Raw genomic sequence first — 18187 nt, 5'->3', positions numbered from 1 at the left:
ATTTTATCAGGTATGGTCTTGGTTGCATAAGAATATACTGGTACTCCTTTTAATATGAAACTGCAAATTAAATGTTAGGTAAAACAAATAACGAGATTAGTTGAACAAATGCCTTCTTTGTGTACTGAAAGTATCACGTAACCTTGCATTTAATACATCTTCTCAGAGTGTGTTAAAAAGCATGTGTAAACAGTATGAAGAAAGTCAAAGTGCTTGCTAAACAAGTCCAGGATAACTACTCAGGGTTCGGTTACAAAGAAAAGGCCAAGCTTACGACAAAACTAGATAACCATTAAGTCCTTGATTAAAAATAGAAACAAAATTGCACAGGCATACATTAAGAAAGTCATCTACCAAAACTCAATCAGCTAGAGAGGACACAAGCAACCTAGACACCAATGGTATATTTGATGGCGTTCCATAGATCTAAACCTGAGAAGGAAGAAAATGTCCATTAGACAACTATCATTTGTTCTGTAAAGCTGAATTTTTAGAGTAAAATTTCTGAAAAAATATAACATTTTGTAGATTGCATTTACGTGAAAAAGAAGAGAGAGAACTGCGGCTGCATTCGACTGAAGTAGACAAGACACAGAACATTTACATTGTGCTTTTCTCCTGGTAGAATCAAAGCACTTTAGGGCTGCAGCCACTTAGGGCCTGCTTCATGGGCAACCGGAATCAGGAGGACTTGCCCAAAGACTTCTTAGGCCTTGTTCACGTAGGATCGGAGCACAACTCCTGCGATTGCACACCATCTGCACAGTCGTGCATTGCTCTGCTGATCATGGAGTCAGCTCTGTGCTTTGTAGAATAATACGTTGAGCAGTGCGATAATGCATCACACTGCTGAGCAGCACATGTAGTCTGAACATCAGACAGTGCAGTCTATGCACTTCTGATGTTCTCGCATGTAGCACACCATACACATTGCCGAAATGCGCACGGAAACAAGTATAGCGTGAACGAGGCCTAACTGTTTTAAGTACTGGCTTGAGCTGGGGATACCCTGGTAAAGAACATAAATCCCTCACCCAAGGTAACAGCCATACCAGTATGCTATCCAGCTTCATTTTTATAGAGAAAGACAAATAACATTTATATCACATTTTTCTCCTATTGGACTCAAAGCGCCAGAGCCACTAGGACGTTCTCTATAGGTGATAGCAAGGTTAGGGAGTCTAGCCCAAGGTCCTCTACTGAATAGGTGCTGGCTTACTGAACAGGAAGAGCCGAGATTCGAACCCAGATCTCCTGTGTCAGAAGCGGAGCCCTTAACCAGTATACTATCCAGCCACAGTAAACCACTAATATGTTAACTCTTGCCATTAAAAAAATGAAAAGTGTTTATCTGATCATCTGATCTGATCAAGTTTGTAAGCATATACCAGCAAGTGTGTGGTTTCCTATAGAAACAAATCCTATGCCAATAACTGATTTGTAATCAGCAGCGCTCCTTGTTTCCTAAACATGTTTTGAAATGTTAAGTAGGTAGCAGTTAAATAACATTATCCACAACTGTGCCAGTTGCTATTACATTTCTGACGATGTAAAAGGCATGTAAGAGGCAGACAAAGCAACTAACTTGTGGTTTATTCATCAAGATGCCTCAGTGAAGAGTCAGTATGTTGTCAAAACTTCTCACAAGCTTTGTATGATTAAATGGTCTAAATGTGTTTAACTTGCAGGTGTATAAGAAGAAAACTGAAGCTGCCAAAAAAGAGTATCTCAAGCAGTTGGCTGCATATCGAGCAAGTCTTGTATCCAAGGTAATGTCAAATATTTACGCCATACATTTTTCCAGTACCACTTAAATGTCTTGCCAGACTCCTATTATATAACATTTCATAACAGACAAAAAAATTGGAAGCCCATTTACTAGAGACTTTATTTCACTGCCAGTAATACTGTTTGAAACACATTTTGGAATACTTATACTTCAAATTCTGATGTGTCTTTAATGATTATAATAGTGTAGATTTGGGTAGATTATAATTAAAGGACCACTTTGATGAAACATTTTATAATTGAAAGTACATATATATATATATAAAATGTACATTTCTCCCAGATTAAAATATGCTATAAATTACCTTTTTCCTATGTCGCTGTTACTTACAGTAGTTATTAAAAGCTGACAGTTCTAAGAGATTTTGGATTAGTCCATCTCCTCATGGGGGATTCTCGTTTCCTTTATTCTTCACAAAAGCACTCCCTGGAAAGGTGTTGGCCAGTCTCTCTGTTTCTTTGCATACTATTTTGGCAGTTAGTGGTGTTAATGTAAAGTGCAAGTTACAGAAACCTAAAAGATCTGTAAGTGAAGCCACATAGGAAAAATGTAATTTATAGTTAATTTTACTCTGGATGAAATGTACATCTGTATGTATGTATTTTAGATTTTCAATTTTTTGATCATTTGGTTTTTTTATTGAATTTTTTGTAAGCAGATAACAACATACAAATATTAATTATAAGCATACCTCTTACAGTTGTAAATACATCTTTACAGTATTAAAACAGAGAGGCATTCTAGACATTGGATGTCTAATTCTACTATTGATCGTAGCTAGTAACAGCCAAATAACAGTAACAATAACAGTAACACTATTACAAGTGGTATAACAAGTGTAGATAAAAGAGTTGGTAAACAATTATGCATTATACATTATACCTTACATATATTAAAGCAGGCCTATGGGGCAAGGTATGGGATATTTTTTTTTTGGTAACGGTGATGATGGGGGGGGGGGGGAGGGGTTGGCAAGTCATGAGCATATAGGATTGTGGGGGGGTCTAATAAGGCTCTGGCAATGGTTTCACAACGACTTATATAGAGTAAACAGTTGTTTAACGGGTCTGAAGATTGTTCTCATATATGGAGTACCACTCGATCCAAAACTTCCATTGCTCCAAGAATACTTTTTCTTTACTACAGGTCCTAGCATACATATGTTCATATACACTGTTTTGTTGTATTATAGCAATTATTTGTTTGGTGTTTGGGCAGTTATCTGTTTTCCAGTTTCTGGCAATGGAGATCTTGGCAGCCAAGAGAATATGTAAGATTAGAGTTTTTAGGTGAGATGGGATCATGCTAATATCTAGGTGTAGCAGTAGGGTTTCAGGTTTGTATGGTATATGTACACCTGTAATATCAAAAATTAATTGGATCACTAGCTTCCATAGAGGTATAATTTTAGGGCAGAGCCACCAAATATGGAAGAACGAACCTTCTGCCTTACATGTTCTCCAGCATATGTTAGGTGTGGAGTGGTCGTATTTTGATAGTTTATCAGGGGTCAGGTACCATCTTAACAGTATTTTTTGGGAAGTTTCCCAGTGTGTTGTACAGTGCGAGATACGACTAGACATGTAGAAGAATTTGTCCCATTGTTCTTGAGAGAACTCTTTTCCCAAATCTTTTTCCCATGCGATTATGTATTTATGCTCACGTTTGTGAAATTGTTTCAAGCATTGGTACCAAACACCTGTAGAGGACTTTTTGACCATATTGTGTTTAATGATGGGTATCAGCTCGCTATGGAACCTAATTTTCTGTGTTGGTAGATGTTGTAGGTAGTGTTGGATTTTGGCATAACTATATATGTCTGTGTCTGGTATGTTGTATTTGCCTTGTATATATAGGAAAGTGTGGGGGGTTTCTCCATTCATTAACTGTCCTATATTGGTTATCCCATACTCAGACCATTTAGTTATGTTTAAGTCATCTATTAAGGAATTTAGCCATACTAGGGGGCATTGTTGTAATGTGATTCCATCACCAGGTTTTTGTGTGGAGGCAAACCTTTTTACCGCTAACCATGAGGCTTGGGCTGTTGGAGATTGGGGTTTTGCAGTTGGTTGTTGCATTAATGTCCGGAGGAGTATATCTCTTAAGTTATGGCTCATATTGTGTTGTTCTAACTGGATCCATGCTTTATCTTTAGCTGCCGAAGGGATTAGCCAAAACTTGGATTGATCAAGTAACGTGGCGAGGTAGTATTGTTTGATATCTGGTATTCCCATTCCGCCTTTAGTGGTTGGAATTCCCATGATGTGTCTATTTATACGAGGTTTGCGATTTTGCCATACAAATTCATTAATGGCTAAATGGAAAAGAAATGAGAATTGGCTCTTAGGTGCATGAGAAAGACAAACAACATTTTATTAATAACAATCACATATACATGCACAGTAAATACAAAAACACAAAACCGAAAACCCTATAAAAATCCCCCCCCACAACTAAACCCATAAAAATTCTCCCCATGCGCTAGACCAACACCAAAAAAGGGGGGCTGCAGTCCCCAGTGTGGCAAACTCCTGTGCTCCAGAGGAGGGCAAAAAATGATGCTGATGAAAAAATGTGTAATTACAATGGCACATAGATGATAAAGTTCATAACAGCCAGGCGGCTGAGGAATGGCATATGATGGCAAACCGGTGTTAGTATATTAGTGATCAATAGATGCAGTTAATAGCAGCCATGCAAGAAGTGCTGTAAATATTTCAGATGCAGAAAATCTGGCTGTTAGCTTATTGGAGGCAAGAAGGCAGCAAAAAAGCAATGACAACTTCCATGGTAGATATGGAACAGGCTGTTGACAAGATGTTCAGCAAAGCGAAGCAATAGATGTGTGTGGCACATGCAAGGAAAATCCCTCAATCGCAGGGCATGGATTAATTGCAGATGAACAGCAGGCAAACAAGATTATCCATCGATCAAATAACGACATCAAACAGTCCCCCAATCGCAGGGTATGGATGCACTATAAACGTGCTGGATGGAGATGTCATATAGTTACCAGTCCTTTGGGTGAAGGGTTCACACAGTGGTGCAGTTGGAAACTTGAATTGCCATAGGTGCCATGTGTAGCCAGCAAAGTGTCCTCCAAGTAGCACAGTGATCCCAATGGTGTGGAAGCTGAGGAGCGCTGTCAGGAGAAGCCTGACATGTTTCGCCGCAACTAGCGGCTTTTTCAAAGGCAGACAGCGGAGACATGTGTATGGACGCCATAATGGCGTCCATAAATACTGACCGCGGCTGCGCAGCTCCGCCCGCCCGCCCCCCAGAGAACAACCCCGCCATCCCCACACGCCCACCAACAGACGTGTGGGCGGCGAACACCTGGAGCGCAAATGCGCTCCAAACGACACCATGCCGGAAGTGCCCTGTGACACACGGCAGAAGGCGTCCAAGGAGTCGCCGCCCATAGGGGAGGACGGGGAAGGAGGGGACAGGCAGGCAAAACAGCGCAGCCGCAGCCAGCGTGGGGAAATATCTGAAAGCACACAATTTAGCAGCAGATATACAGAAAATATGAATAACAAAAAAGAAAAATCAATAAACACCCCTGTCTTTCGTGCCCATGTCCTGGACAACTACAGGGATGATAATTGCATAAAAATGACATTTGATCATAAATAACCCCACAAGCGCGGAAATCCGCGACAGCAGGCAATGGCATCCCAGAAAAACCGGGCACACCATGTCCGCGGACGCGGGCACCCGCGCACGCAGGTAAATCACCACACAGATATACATATATATGGGAGATGGAGAGAAACCCGCTCGTATAGAAAAACATATCACTGTGGGGGTATCATAAATGAATCCCCCCATCAGTGAATAAATTGGCCAATAAAAAAGAGAAGCTACAGCTGACGAAAAATCCTGAAACGAGAACGCGACCCAAAGGGGTTAAAGGAGCCAGGGATGTATGGGCCCCTGCGGTTGGTTACTTGGAAGGCACAGAGGAAGAAGGGGGGGGGGGGGAGGGGGGTAGAAAGAAGATGAAAGAAAGAAGAAGTGAAAAGAATAAGGAGGACAGGAGAGAAAGGAAAAAAGAAAAAAAGAAAGAAAAGAGGGAGGGAAACAGGGAGGAGGGGAAGGGAAAGAGAGGGGAGGGAGAAGGTTGGAAGGGAAAGGGGGGGGGAGGAAGAAGTAACAAGAAAGAAGGGAGAGGAAAAGGGAAAACTAGAGATAAAGGGAAAGAGCAAACAAATAAAGAATAGCAAAAAAAGTATCATGAATGTCAATAAAGGTTATTTGGGCAAGAACACTCGATAGTTGATACTATCGTTCAGGCCCTTTGGTACCGTGGCATTGAGGTTGAAAATCCAGCGGGATTCCAACTGTAGGAGGGCTCTATCAATATCGCCACCTCGAGGGTGTACATGTATCCTATCCAGCCCCACAAATTTAATAAAGCTGGGATCTCCTCTGTGTTCCAAATGTACATGTCTGGAGATTGGGGATTTAAAATTGCAGTTTGCAATGTCACCCACATGATTTTTAATCCTTTCCTTAAAAGCTCTTGATGTCTTACCGATGTAGAAACATCCACATCTGCAGTAGAGTAGATAGATGACCCCCACTGTGTTGCAGTTAACAAAATGTCTTAAGTTCCATTGTCGTCCATTGGGTAACATTACAGACCTCCCAATCTGTAAATATTGGCAGTAAACGCAGCCCCCACAGCTATAAGTGCCCGTAACTATACAGTGTCTCCGGGGACCAGTTTTGCCCCAGAAATGACTGGACGTTACGCAGTTTCGCAGGGTTTTACTGCGTTTGTAAGTGACCTGAGGGGAACATGATACAAAATCCCTCACTATTCTGTCATTCGTTAGCACATGCCAATGTCGAGCAAGTATCCTGTCAATCTCTCTATTTTGATCGTTAAATCGGGTGATTAAACGGGTAAGATTACAGCTAGAATCATCTTTATTCTTTTTAATCAAAAGAGTCGTACGGTCCGACGTTTTCGCACGTTTATAGGCCTTTTTAAGCCAACGATCTTTGTAACCTCTCTCTCTAAAACGAGAGCGTAGTAATTTGGCTTCCTTTTCAAAAGTGATTTCATCACTGCAATTTCGGCGAGCCCTCAAATATTGACCCGTAGGGATGCCACGAATTGTGTGTGTAGGATGTGCACTACTGGCGTGCAAGTATGCATTCGATGCAGTAGGTTTACGATACAGATTGGTTGACAGGAGACCATCGACACTGACATCGATTTTAAGATCCAAGAAAGCTATGGAGTGATGATTACACTCCATCGTGAATTTGAGATTCCAGTTGTTGCGGTTGAGTGTAATAACAAAATCCTGCAACAGTTCAATGCCGCCCGTCCAAAACATTAGCACGTCGTCTATGTATCTGTGCCACGCAACAATGTGGCACAGGTACATGACGAGGGCATCATTGCCAAAAAGAGTGCGCTCCCAACCCCCCAGGTACAGGTTCGCCAGTGAGGGGGCACAGGTGGTCCCCATGGCCGCTCCCTGCACCTGGAGGTAGTACATATCATCAAATATGAACACATTGTTCTGTAAAATGAAGGTCAGTAAATCAAGGACAAACTGATTGTGTGGCATCTCATCAATCCCCATCTCCGCAAGAAATTTGCCCACCACCTCCACTCCCTTATCCTGTGGGATACTGGAATAGAGGGCCTCCACATCCAGGGTCACCAACAAAGAACCAGCAGGGAGCTGCAATCCCTCGAGGATTCCCAGTAGGTGCAACGTATCACGAACATACGAAGGTAGACGATGAACATGTGGTTGAAGGTGCTTATCCACATACACACTAATGCGTTCGGTTAGTGACCCATTGCCGGAGACAATGGGCCGTCCCGGCGGTCGACTCGCGTTTTTGTGTACTTTGGGCAGGGTGTAGAATGTAGGCGTAGTCGGGTTCTCCACTTTAAGAGTCGAACCCACCTCTGCCGAAATCACGCCCTGACCAATCGCCACATCGATGAGATCAAACAACATGCGCTGGTTAGTGATGACCCTGGATGCGGATACCCTCCGATACCACTCCTTGTTGCCAAGGATCTTCTGACACATGTAGACATATTGCTCTGTCCTCATAACCACCACGTTCCCTCCCTTGTCCGATGGTTTAACAATAATGTCCCTATTGTTGCGTAATTCCATCAGAGCGCAACGCTCATCCTCTGATAAATTAGATTTCTGGTTGTTTGTTATCCATAAAGTACGGATGTCCCTCTCCACCAAAGAGACAAACGTATGGACACTAGGGCACAGGGAGAAGGGAGGGAACGCGGCGGACCTGGGCTTAAATTGTTGATTAATCTGTTCACTATTGGTTAGCCTAGGAGTCGTGAACCCAAAAAGGTCTTCCTCATCGTCCTGACCCGTTTCCTCACTCAACTTCACTAAATCCATTAATGCTCTATAATCTTGATTGGACCAATCTTTCCAATCCATGATAGCTCCCCCCAACGGGGCATTACTTTTCTTCTTATGTAAAGATCTTAGAGTGAGATTTCGACCGAACAGATGCAGATCCTTTACGAATTCAAACCTATCTAAATTGTTATTAGGGCAGAAACCAAGGCCCTTGCCCAAGAGGTCAATGGTGCCCTGAGATAGATTATAGCCAGAAATATTGACAACCTGCAAATTGCCAGATGGTGAAGATGGGGTCTGAATTGAAGGAGCTACTACATCTGTGCAGTCTGTTCCCCGTCCTCCCCTAAAAAACCCATAGAGGAGGACTGGGAGCCAGAAGGTCCACATGCTCCCAGGTCAGATTCACTTTCCTCCCCCTGGGAATCAGTGGCACTTGTAAGATATTTATTAATTGGACCCACCTGCTTGTTTTTACCTTGCTTCTCTCTTTTTTTCTTACTCTCTTTATCTTTAAGGGTTTTCGGCAGAATCTTACCTCCCACTGATCTTGTTACTGGACGATGAGGAATATCAGGGTGTAAATCAGTTGAGGATACAGAACTTTTGTCTGCTCCCCCAACTGATGAGTCAGAATCTTCAACAGCACTAGAGCTAGCTGGAGCCTCAGCAGGCGTCTGTGGTGATGATTTTTTCGGAGGATGTCTAGGTGGAATAGGTTTTTTGCCTCTAGGGGGCGCTTTATCCCACTTATAGGCGTAACCAAACCTATACGCGATTTTGTCGCGCTCAAATTTGATGTCCTTCCTGGTGACAATCTCTTTATTATATTTTGCAATATGGGTTTTTAAATTGTCGTTTCTTGTAATATATAGAGGGTGTTCCCTTACAGTATGTAGAGATTCCAAAACCGCGGTGATTTTTTTCTCAATATCAACCATATCAACCTCTTCAAGCTCCTGCATCAGCTCCAGCATCACCCTAGAGCATTTCTCAAAATTGTCTTCCCATCTTGACCTAAAACCTTCAGGCAAATTCTTTTTAAATGGAAAAATTTGGATGCGTAGCCATAGGGGAATTTTCCCCTCGGACAAATAATTTTTATTGAACTTGATATTCCACCATATTCTACTTTTTTGTTCATATAGCTTTTCTAGTTTCCTGAAACCTGAATTAATGAGTTGTACCGCCCCCCTAACCCCCTTCTCCCGTGCGCACTCCTCCCCAACCTGTTGCACGATCTCGTCCCACTGTAGCATGGCCAAATAATTAGAGCAGGTCAATCACTTTCTCTTCACCTCCTAAAAAAACCCCTTGATCGCTGACCTTAGGGCTGAACCCTTTAGTAAATCTAGTAAACAATCTCTCGAAGTTAAGGGCAGCGTCAAATAGGGTAATATAAAGACTGTACAAAAATTGTTATCTACCTCACAAAAAAGTCTCACTCATGCACATGCCAACGAAAATGAATGGCTAAATGGAAAAGAAATGAGAATTGGCTCTTAGGTGCATGAGAAAGACAAACAACATTTTATTAATAACAATCACATATACATGCACAGTAAATACAAAAACACAAAACCGAAAACCCTATAAAAATCCCCCCCCCACAACTAAACCCATAAAAATTCTCCCCATGCGCTAGACCAACACCAAAAAAGGGGGGCTGCAGTCCCCAGTGTGGCAAACTCTAGGATTCCTGTGCTCCAGAGGAGGGCAAAAAATGATGCTGATGAAAAAATGTGTAATTACAATGGCACATAGATGATAAAGTTCATAACAGCCAGGCGGCTGAGGAATGGCATATGATGGCAAACCGGTGTTAGTATATTAGTGATCAATAGATGCAGTTAATAGCAGCCATGCAAGAAGTGCTGTAAATATTTCAGATGCAGAAAATCTGGCTGTTAGCTTATTGGAGGCAAGAAGGCAGCAAAAAAGCAATGACAACTTCCATGGTAGATATGGAACAGGCTGTTGACAAGATGTTCAGCAAAGCGAAGCAATAGATGTGTGTGGCACATGCAAGGAAAATCCCTCAATCGCAGGGCATGGATTAATTGCAGATGAACAGCAGGCAAACAAGATTATCCATCGATCAAATAACGACATCAAACAGTCCCCCAATCGCAGGGTATGGATGCACTATAAACGTGCTGGATGGAGATGTCATATAGTTACCAGTCCTTTGGGTGAAGGGTTCACACAGTGGTGCAGTTGGAAACTTGAATTGCCATAGGTGCCATGTGTAGCCAGCAAAGTGTCCTCCAAGTAGCACAGTGATCCCAATGGTGTGGAAGCTGAGGAGCGCTGTCAGGAGAAGCCTGACATGTTTCGCCGCAACTAGCGGCTTTTTCAAAGGCAGACAGCGGAGACATGTGTATGGACGCCGATGAGGAAGACCTTTTTGGGTTCACGACTCCTAGGCTAACCAATAGTGAACAGATTAATCAACAATTTAAGCCCAGGTCCGCCGCGTTCCCTCCCTTCTCCCTGTGCCCTAGTGTCCATACGTTTGTCTCTTTGGTGGAGAGGGACATCCGTACTTTATGGATAACAAACAACCAGAAATCTAATTTATCAGAGGATGAGCGTTGCGCTCTGATGGAATTACGCAACAATAGGGACATTATTGTTAAACCATCGGACAAGGGAGGGAACGTGGTGGTTATGAGGACAGAGCAATATGTCCACATGTGTCAGAAGATCCTTGGCAACAAGGAGTGGTATCGGAGGGTATCCGCATCCAGGGTCATCACTAACCAGCGCATGTTGTTTGATCTCATCGATGTGGCGATTGGTCAGGGCGTGATTTCGGCAGAGGTGGGTTCGACTCTTAAAGTGGAGAACCCGACTACGCCTACATTCTACGCCCTGCCCAAAGTACACAAAAACGCGAGTCGACCGCCGGGACGGCCCATTGTCTCCGGCAATGGGTCACTAACCGAACGCATTAGTGTGTATGTGGATAAGCACCTTCAACCACATGTTCATCGTCTACCTTCGTATGTTCGTGATACGTTGCACCTACTGGGAATCCTCGAGGGATTGCAGCTCCCTGCTGGTTCTTTGTTGGTGACCCTGGATGTGGAGGCCCTCTATTCCAGTATCCCACAGGATAAGGGAGTGGAGGTGGTGGGCAAATTTCTTGCGGAGATGGGGATTGATGAGATGCCACACAATCAGTTTGTCCTTGATTTACTGACCTTCATTTTACAGAACAATGTGTTCATATTTGATGATATGTACTACCTCCAGGTGCAGGGAGCGGCCATGGGGACCACCTGTGCCCCCTCACTGGCGAACCTGTACCTGGGGGGTTGGGAGCGCACTCTTTTTGGCAATGATGCCCTCGTCATGTACCTGTGCCACATTGTTGCGTGGCACAGATACATAGACGACGTGCTAATGTTTTGGACGGGCGGCATTGAACTGTTGCAGGATTTTGTTATTACACTCAACCGCAACAACTGGAATCTCAAATTCACGATGGAGTGTAATCATCACTCCATAGCTTTCTTGGATCTTAAAATCGATGTCAGTGTCGATGGTCTCCTGTCAACCAATCTGTATCGTAAACCTACTGCATCGAATGCATACTTGCACGCCAGTAGTGCACATCCTACACACACAATTCGTGGCATCCCTACGGGTCAATATTTGAGGGCTCGCCGAAATTGCAGTGATGAAATCACTTTTGAAAAGGAAGCCAAATTACTACGCTCTCGTTTTAGAGAGAGAGGTTACAAAGATCGTTGGCTTAAAAAGGCCTATAAACGTGCGAAAACGTCGGACCGTACGACTCTTTTGATTAAAAAGAATAAAGATGATTCTAGCTGTAATCTTACCCGTTTAATCACCCGATTTAACGATCAAAATAGAGAGATTGACAGGATACTTGCTCGACATTGGCATGTGCTAACGAATGACAGAATAGTGAGGGATTTTGTATCATGTTCCCCTCAGGTCACTTACAAACGCAGTAAAACCCTGCGAAACTGCGTAACGTCCAGTCATTTCTGGGGCAAAACTGGTCCCCGGAGACACTGTATAGTTACGGGCACTTATAGCTGTGGGGGCTGCGTTTACTGCCAATATTTACAGATTGGGGGGTCTGTAATGTTACCCAATGGACGACAATGGAACTTAAGACATTTTGTTAACTGCAACACAGTGGGGGTCATCTATCTACTCTACTGCAGATGTGGATGTTTCTACATCGGTAAGACATCAAGAGCTTTTAAGGAAAGGATTAAAAATCATGTGGGTGACATTGCAAACTGCAATTTTAAATCCCCAATCTCCAGACATGTACATTTGGAACACAGAGGAGATCCCAGCTTTATTAAATTTGTGGGGCTGGATAGGATACATGTACACCCTCGAGGTGGCGATATTGATAGAGCCCTCCTACAGTTGGAATCCCGCTGGATTTTCAACCTCAATGCCACGGTACCAAAGGGCCTGAACGATAGTATCAACTATCGAGTGTTCTTGCCCAAATAACCTTTATTGACATTCATGATACTTTTTTTGCTATTCTTTATTTGTTTGCTCTTTCCCTTTATCTCTAGTTTTCCCTTTTCCTCTCCCTTCTTTCTTGTTACTTCTTCCTCCCCCCCCTTTCCCTTCCAACCTTCTCCCTCCCCTCTCTTTCCCTTCCCCTCCTCCCTGTTTCCCTCCCTCTTTTCTTTCTTTTTTTCTTTTTTCCTTTCTCTCCTGTCCTCCTTATTCTTTTCACTTCTTCTTTCTTTCATCTTCTTTCTACCCCCCTCCCCCCCCCCCCCTTCTTCCTCTGTGCCTTCCAAGTAACCAACCGCAGGGGCCCATACATCCCTGGCTCCTTTAACCCCTTTGGGTCGCGTTCTCGTTTCAGGATTTTTCGTCAGCTGTAGCTTCTCTTTTTTATTGGCCAATTTATTCACTGATGGGGGGATTCATTTATGATACCCCCACAGTGATATGTTTTTCTATACGAGCGGGTTTCTCTCCATCTCCCATATATATGTATATCTGTGTGGTGATTTACCTGCGTGCGCGGGTGCCCGTGTCCGCGGACATGGTGTGCCCGGTTTTTCTGGGATGCCATTGCCTGCTGTCGCGGATTTCCGCGCTTGTGGGGTTATTTATGATCAAATGTCATTTTTATGCAATTATCATCCCTGTAGTTGTCCAGGACATGGGCACGAAAGACAGGGGTGTTTATTGATTTTTCTTTTTTGTTATTCATATTTTCTGTATATCTGCTGCTAAATTGTGTGCTTTCAGATATTTCCCCACGCTGGCTGCGGCTGCGCTGTTTTGCCTGCCTGTCCCCTCCTTCCCCGTCCTCCCCTATGGGCGGCGACTCCTTGGACGCCTTCTGCCGTGTGTCACAGGGCACTTCCGGCATGGTGTCGTTTGGAGCGCATTTGCGCTCCAGGTGTTCGCCGCCCACACGTCTGTTGGTGGGCGTGTGGGGATGGCGGGGTTGTTCTCTGGGGGGCGGGCGGGCGGAGCTGCGCAGCCGCGGTCAGTATTTATGGACGCCATTATGGCGTCCATACACATGTCTCCGCTGTCTGCCTTTGAAAAAGCCGCTAGTTGCGGCGAAACATGTCAGGCTTCTCCTGACAGCGCTCCTCAGCTTCCACACCATTGGGATCACTGTGCTACTTGGAGGACACTTTGCTGGCTACACATGGCACCTATGGCAATTCAAGTTTCCAACTGCACCACTGTGTGAACCCTTCACCCAAAGGACTGGTAACTATATGACATCTCCATCCAGCACGTTTATAGTGCATCCATACCCTGCGATTGGGGGACTGTTTGATGTCGTTATTTGATCGATGGATAATCTTGTTTGCCTGCTGTTCATCTGCAATTAATCCATGCCCTGCGATTGAGGGATTTTCCTTGCATGTGCCACACACATCTATTGCTTCGCTTTGCTGAACATCTTGTCAACAGCCTGTTCCATATCTACCATGGAAGTTGTCATTGCTTTTTTGCTGCCTTCTTGCCTCCAATAAGCTAACAGCCAGATTTTCTGCATCTGAAATATTTACAGCACTTCTTGCATGGCTGCTATTAACTGCATCTATTGATCACTAATATACTAACACCGGTTTGCCATCATATGCCATTCCTCAGCCGCCTGGCTGTTATGAACTTTATCATCTATGTGCCATTGTAATTACACATTTTTTCATCAGCATCATTTTTTGCCCTCCTCTGGAGCACAGGAATCCTAGAGTTTGCCACACTGGGGACTGCAGCCCCCCTTTTTTGGTGTTGGTCTAGCGCATGGGGAGAATTTTTATGGGTTTAGTTGTGGGGGGGGATTTTTATAGGGTTTTCGGTTTTGTGTTTTTGTATTTACTGTGCATGTATATGTGATTGTTATTAATAAAATGTTGTTTGTCTTTCTCATGCACCTAAGAGCCAATTCTCATTTCTTTTCCATTTAGCCATTCATTTTCGTTGGCATGTGCATGAGTGAGACTTTTTTGTGAGGTAGATAACAATTTTTGTACAGTCTTTATATTACCCTATTTGACGCTGCCCTTAACTTCGAGAGATTGTTTACTACAAATTCATTAATGGTTTTCTGAATTTTGGGGAAAAAATGTGCGGGTATGGTTATGGGGAGATTTCTAAATTGGTAGAGTATGATTGGCAGTATGAGCATTTTAACTGCTGCTATTCTTCCCGCCCAGGAAATCGATATGTGTCTATAGCTTTTACATAAATCTTCGACTTTTTTAAGTAATGGAATGTAATTTTTTGTGTATAGTTTAGTGGTACGATTGGTCAGCTGGATCCCCAAATATTGTACTTGGGAAGGTTCCCATACAAAGGGGAGAGAGGCTTGTATTCTTTTTTTCATTGGATCAGGTATGTTAAAGGGGAGTATTTGGGACTTGTTTTCATTAATTTTATAATAAGATATTTTTCCAAAAGCCTTAAGTGTTTCATATACTGCTGCTATTGATTTTTCAGGATTCTCAATCATGATGATTACATTACATAGAGACCAATTGGGTATGTGGAAGAGCCTACTCTGATGCCTTGAATATTAGGGTGTTGTCTGATTTTTTCTGCCAGTGGCTCCATTACAAGGTCAAATATAAGTGGGGATAGGGGACAGCCTTGTCTTGTACCATTTGTGATACTAAATGATTTGGATAATAGGCCAGCAGCAAGGACTTTTGCAGAGGGGACTGAGTATAGGGACATAATCGCTTGTTGAAAGAATAGTGGGAAACTAAATTTATTTATGATTGATCTTAGGTATAGCCAGTTGACTCTGTCAAAGGCCTTCTCTGCATCCAAAGTGAGAAGCAGAGAAGGCCTTCGAGATTTTTCAGCTGCAAATATTAGATTTAGGACTTTCCTGGTACCATCTGCGGTGTGACGATTTTTAACGAAGCCTACTTGGTCGTTTTTGATAAGAGTGGGTAAGATGTTAATTAGTCTTTTGGCCAAAATTTTTGAAAAGATTTTTAGGTCTGTATTTAACAGAGAGATTGGTCTATAATTTGCAGGGAAGGTGGGGTCTTTGCCTGATTTAGGAATAGTTGTAATAGTGGCTTGAAGCATTTCTGTTGGAAAAGATGCAGACAATATGGCTTGATTAAAGGTCTGGGTAAGAAAGGGTATTAGAGTTCCTGAGTATGTTTTATAGTATTCACTACTTAACCCGTCCGGGCCAGGGGCTTTATTAATTTTTAGTGTGTTAATAGCTTCTAGCACCTCTAGGGATGTGATAGGGGTTTGGAGAGCAGCAGCATCATCTTGTGATATTTTAGGCAAGTTGATTTGTTCAAGGAAGGAGTTAATTTCTTCTTGCGTTGGTTGATATGTTTCATTGTCTGCTTTTAAATTATATAATGTGGTGTAGAAATCTGCAAATGAGTCTGCTATATCTTTAGGGTTGAAACATTTTCTACCATTTTTATCGTATAGGGAGTGAATATTAGTTTTCACAAGTCGTTTCCTGAGTTGTTTTGCCAATAATGTTCCAGGCTTGTTACTCTGGGTATAGAACTTGAATTTAGTTTTTTTAAGTGCTTGTTCATATTGGTACAAGAGAAGGTTTTGTAAATTAGTTCGCAAGACTTTTAGTTGTTCTAACACCGTTATCGAGTCTGTTTGTTTATGTTGTTGTTCTAGTCTTTGGATCTGTTTAAGGATATCTTCTATTTTGGCTTTTCTGTCTTTTTTAATTTTGGCAGCTAGACCAATACATATACCTCGTATAAAGGCTTTATGTGTTAGCCAAATTGTTGTTTCACTAACATCCTGGGTATCATTAATGGCAAAAAACTCCTGCAACTGATTTTGGATGTGTGAGGCTGTGCTACTGTCATTAATCAGGCTGCTATTTAGACGCCAAGGAGGGGCATGGTTGTATGAGTAAATTTCTTGTATGTCTACATATATTGGGGCGTGGTCAGACCAGGTAATACTTTCTATGTTGGCGTTGCGTACTTTTTGTAGTAAATGTTTATCCACCCATATCATATCTATGCGCGAGTAGCTGCGTTGTGGGGTTGAATAAAAGGTGAAATCTTTTTGATTGCCTGTGATGCATCTCCAGGTGTCATGTAATTCAGATGACCACATAAGATGTCTTAGAGCGTCTGTGTGCTGTCTGGCAGGGTTTGTTGAGTCAAGATATTTGTCTAAGATAGAATTGTAATCACCCATAATCAGCAGGTTACCTTTTTGCATTTCTTTGGCTTTTTTAATAATTTTTTTCAGTGCAGCTACTTGGTAAGTATTGGGTAGGTAAACATTCACCACAGTATACGTACTATTATTAAGTTCAGCTACTAGGATAATATATCTGCCTAGGGGATCACAGAAAATATTGTGAAGATGGAAGGATATTTTTTAAGTATGGCTATCATGACTCCTTTGGTTTTGGAAGTTGAATATGCGTGAAATGTTTCCTGATATTGAGGGTGGGTACAGGAGGGAGCTTTGTTTAACTGAAAGTGCGTTTCCTGTATTCCTAGGACATCCGCCTTTAGTTTCATGGCTTGGTTCCACATCATGGACCTTTTGAAAGGGGAATTTAACCCCTTAACATTAAGGGACACCACTCTCATAAATTAGCAGTAAGACTATGTGTAATATCAGCATTGACGTTAAGTAATGAGATGTACTATGACTTGCCAGTATCATATATGCGGTGAATGACTTGCCAGTATCATATATGCGGTGAGTGTTAATCGCGTGTTTCAAAATCTTTATATTCAACATTTTGTATTTTGCCTGCAAAGGAAAGGTTAGAACCTGTGGGGGAAAAACTATAACTAGTGAACAGTATGAATTAGATTCATTACTCTTGAGAAATTTTTTTTGGAGTAGAGAGAGAGAAAAGAAGTAAACATATGAAAAACAATGCAGTAATGAACTTAGAGACCAAATAAGGTCTGATAGAGCTTTGAATAAGCCCTAAGTATATCAGAACGGAGTATGGAGTTGACCTCCATGGGACATGATGAGATATCCTCATGGGGACAAGTAAGAAACCGTCTGATATAGAGACGTGAAACTAATGAGCACCAATATACGATAACAAAAACCTATATGTTAAGAAATAACTTTCTATTAATCAACTGGGTATTAATCCAATAATACGGGTCTACAGGAGGTAATATCTGTTTCTATTATGAGGAAGTCAAAGAAGCCATCAAAGCTGGGTTGTTTCAAGTACTAGGACTACCTCTTGTGAATTAAGTTCCTGTAGGTTTTATATGAGACTGATAACTTTTGCCTGACTATTTAGGCAGATGGAGTGTTCATTGAGAGAGAACGATGAGCATGTGGGATCCTGGACGGTGTAGTTGGAGTGTCTTTCAGTTTTTTAGTATTGCTTTTTGGCGAAGTCTGACATTCTCTCTCCAGCCTTTTATATGTAGTGGAGGTGTCCATTAGGGGTTCTTCTATTCCTTCCAGAAGATTGTGTTTTTTCAGAGCTGAGAGGCCTTCTTGGAGTGTTTGTATTTGATATTTTTGCTGACCAAGTTGA

The 18187-nt window shown here is 42.4% G+C and overlaps 1 protein-coding gene across 2 annotated transcripts in view; it reads left to right on the top strand.

Moving 5' to 3' along the window:
- Nucleotides 1–18187, top strand: part of TOX (thymocyte selection associated high mobility group box) — a 390770-nt gene that overhangs the window by 336139 nt on the left and 36444 nt on the right. For both annotated transcript variants that reach the window (XM_068237428.1, XM_068237427.1), the window contains one exon: nt 1689–1769. In XM_068237428.1, coding sequence (XP_068093529.1) covers nt 1689–1769 — 81 coding nt within the window. The remainder of the gene's footprint in view (nt 1–1688; nt 1770–18187) is intronic.

The sequence above is a fragment of the Hyperolius riggenbachi genome, chromosome 5 (genome assembly GCF_040937935.1).
Source record: "Hyperolius riggenbachi isolate aHypRig1 chromosome 5, aHypRig1.pri, whole genome shotgun sequence".
Classification (NCBI taxonomy): Eukaryota; Metazoa; Chordata; class Amphibia; order Anura; family Hyperoliidae; genus Hyperolius; species Hyperolius riggenbachi.
Note: the sequence above shows the minus strand (reverse complement) of the source record. Positions and strands in the feature narration are given on the sequence as shown.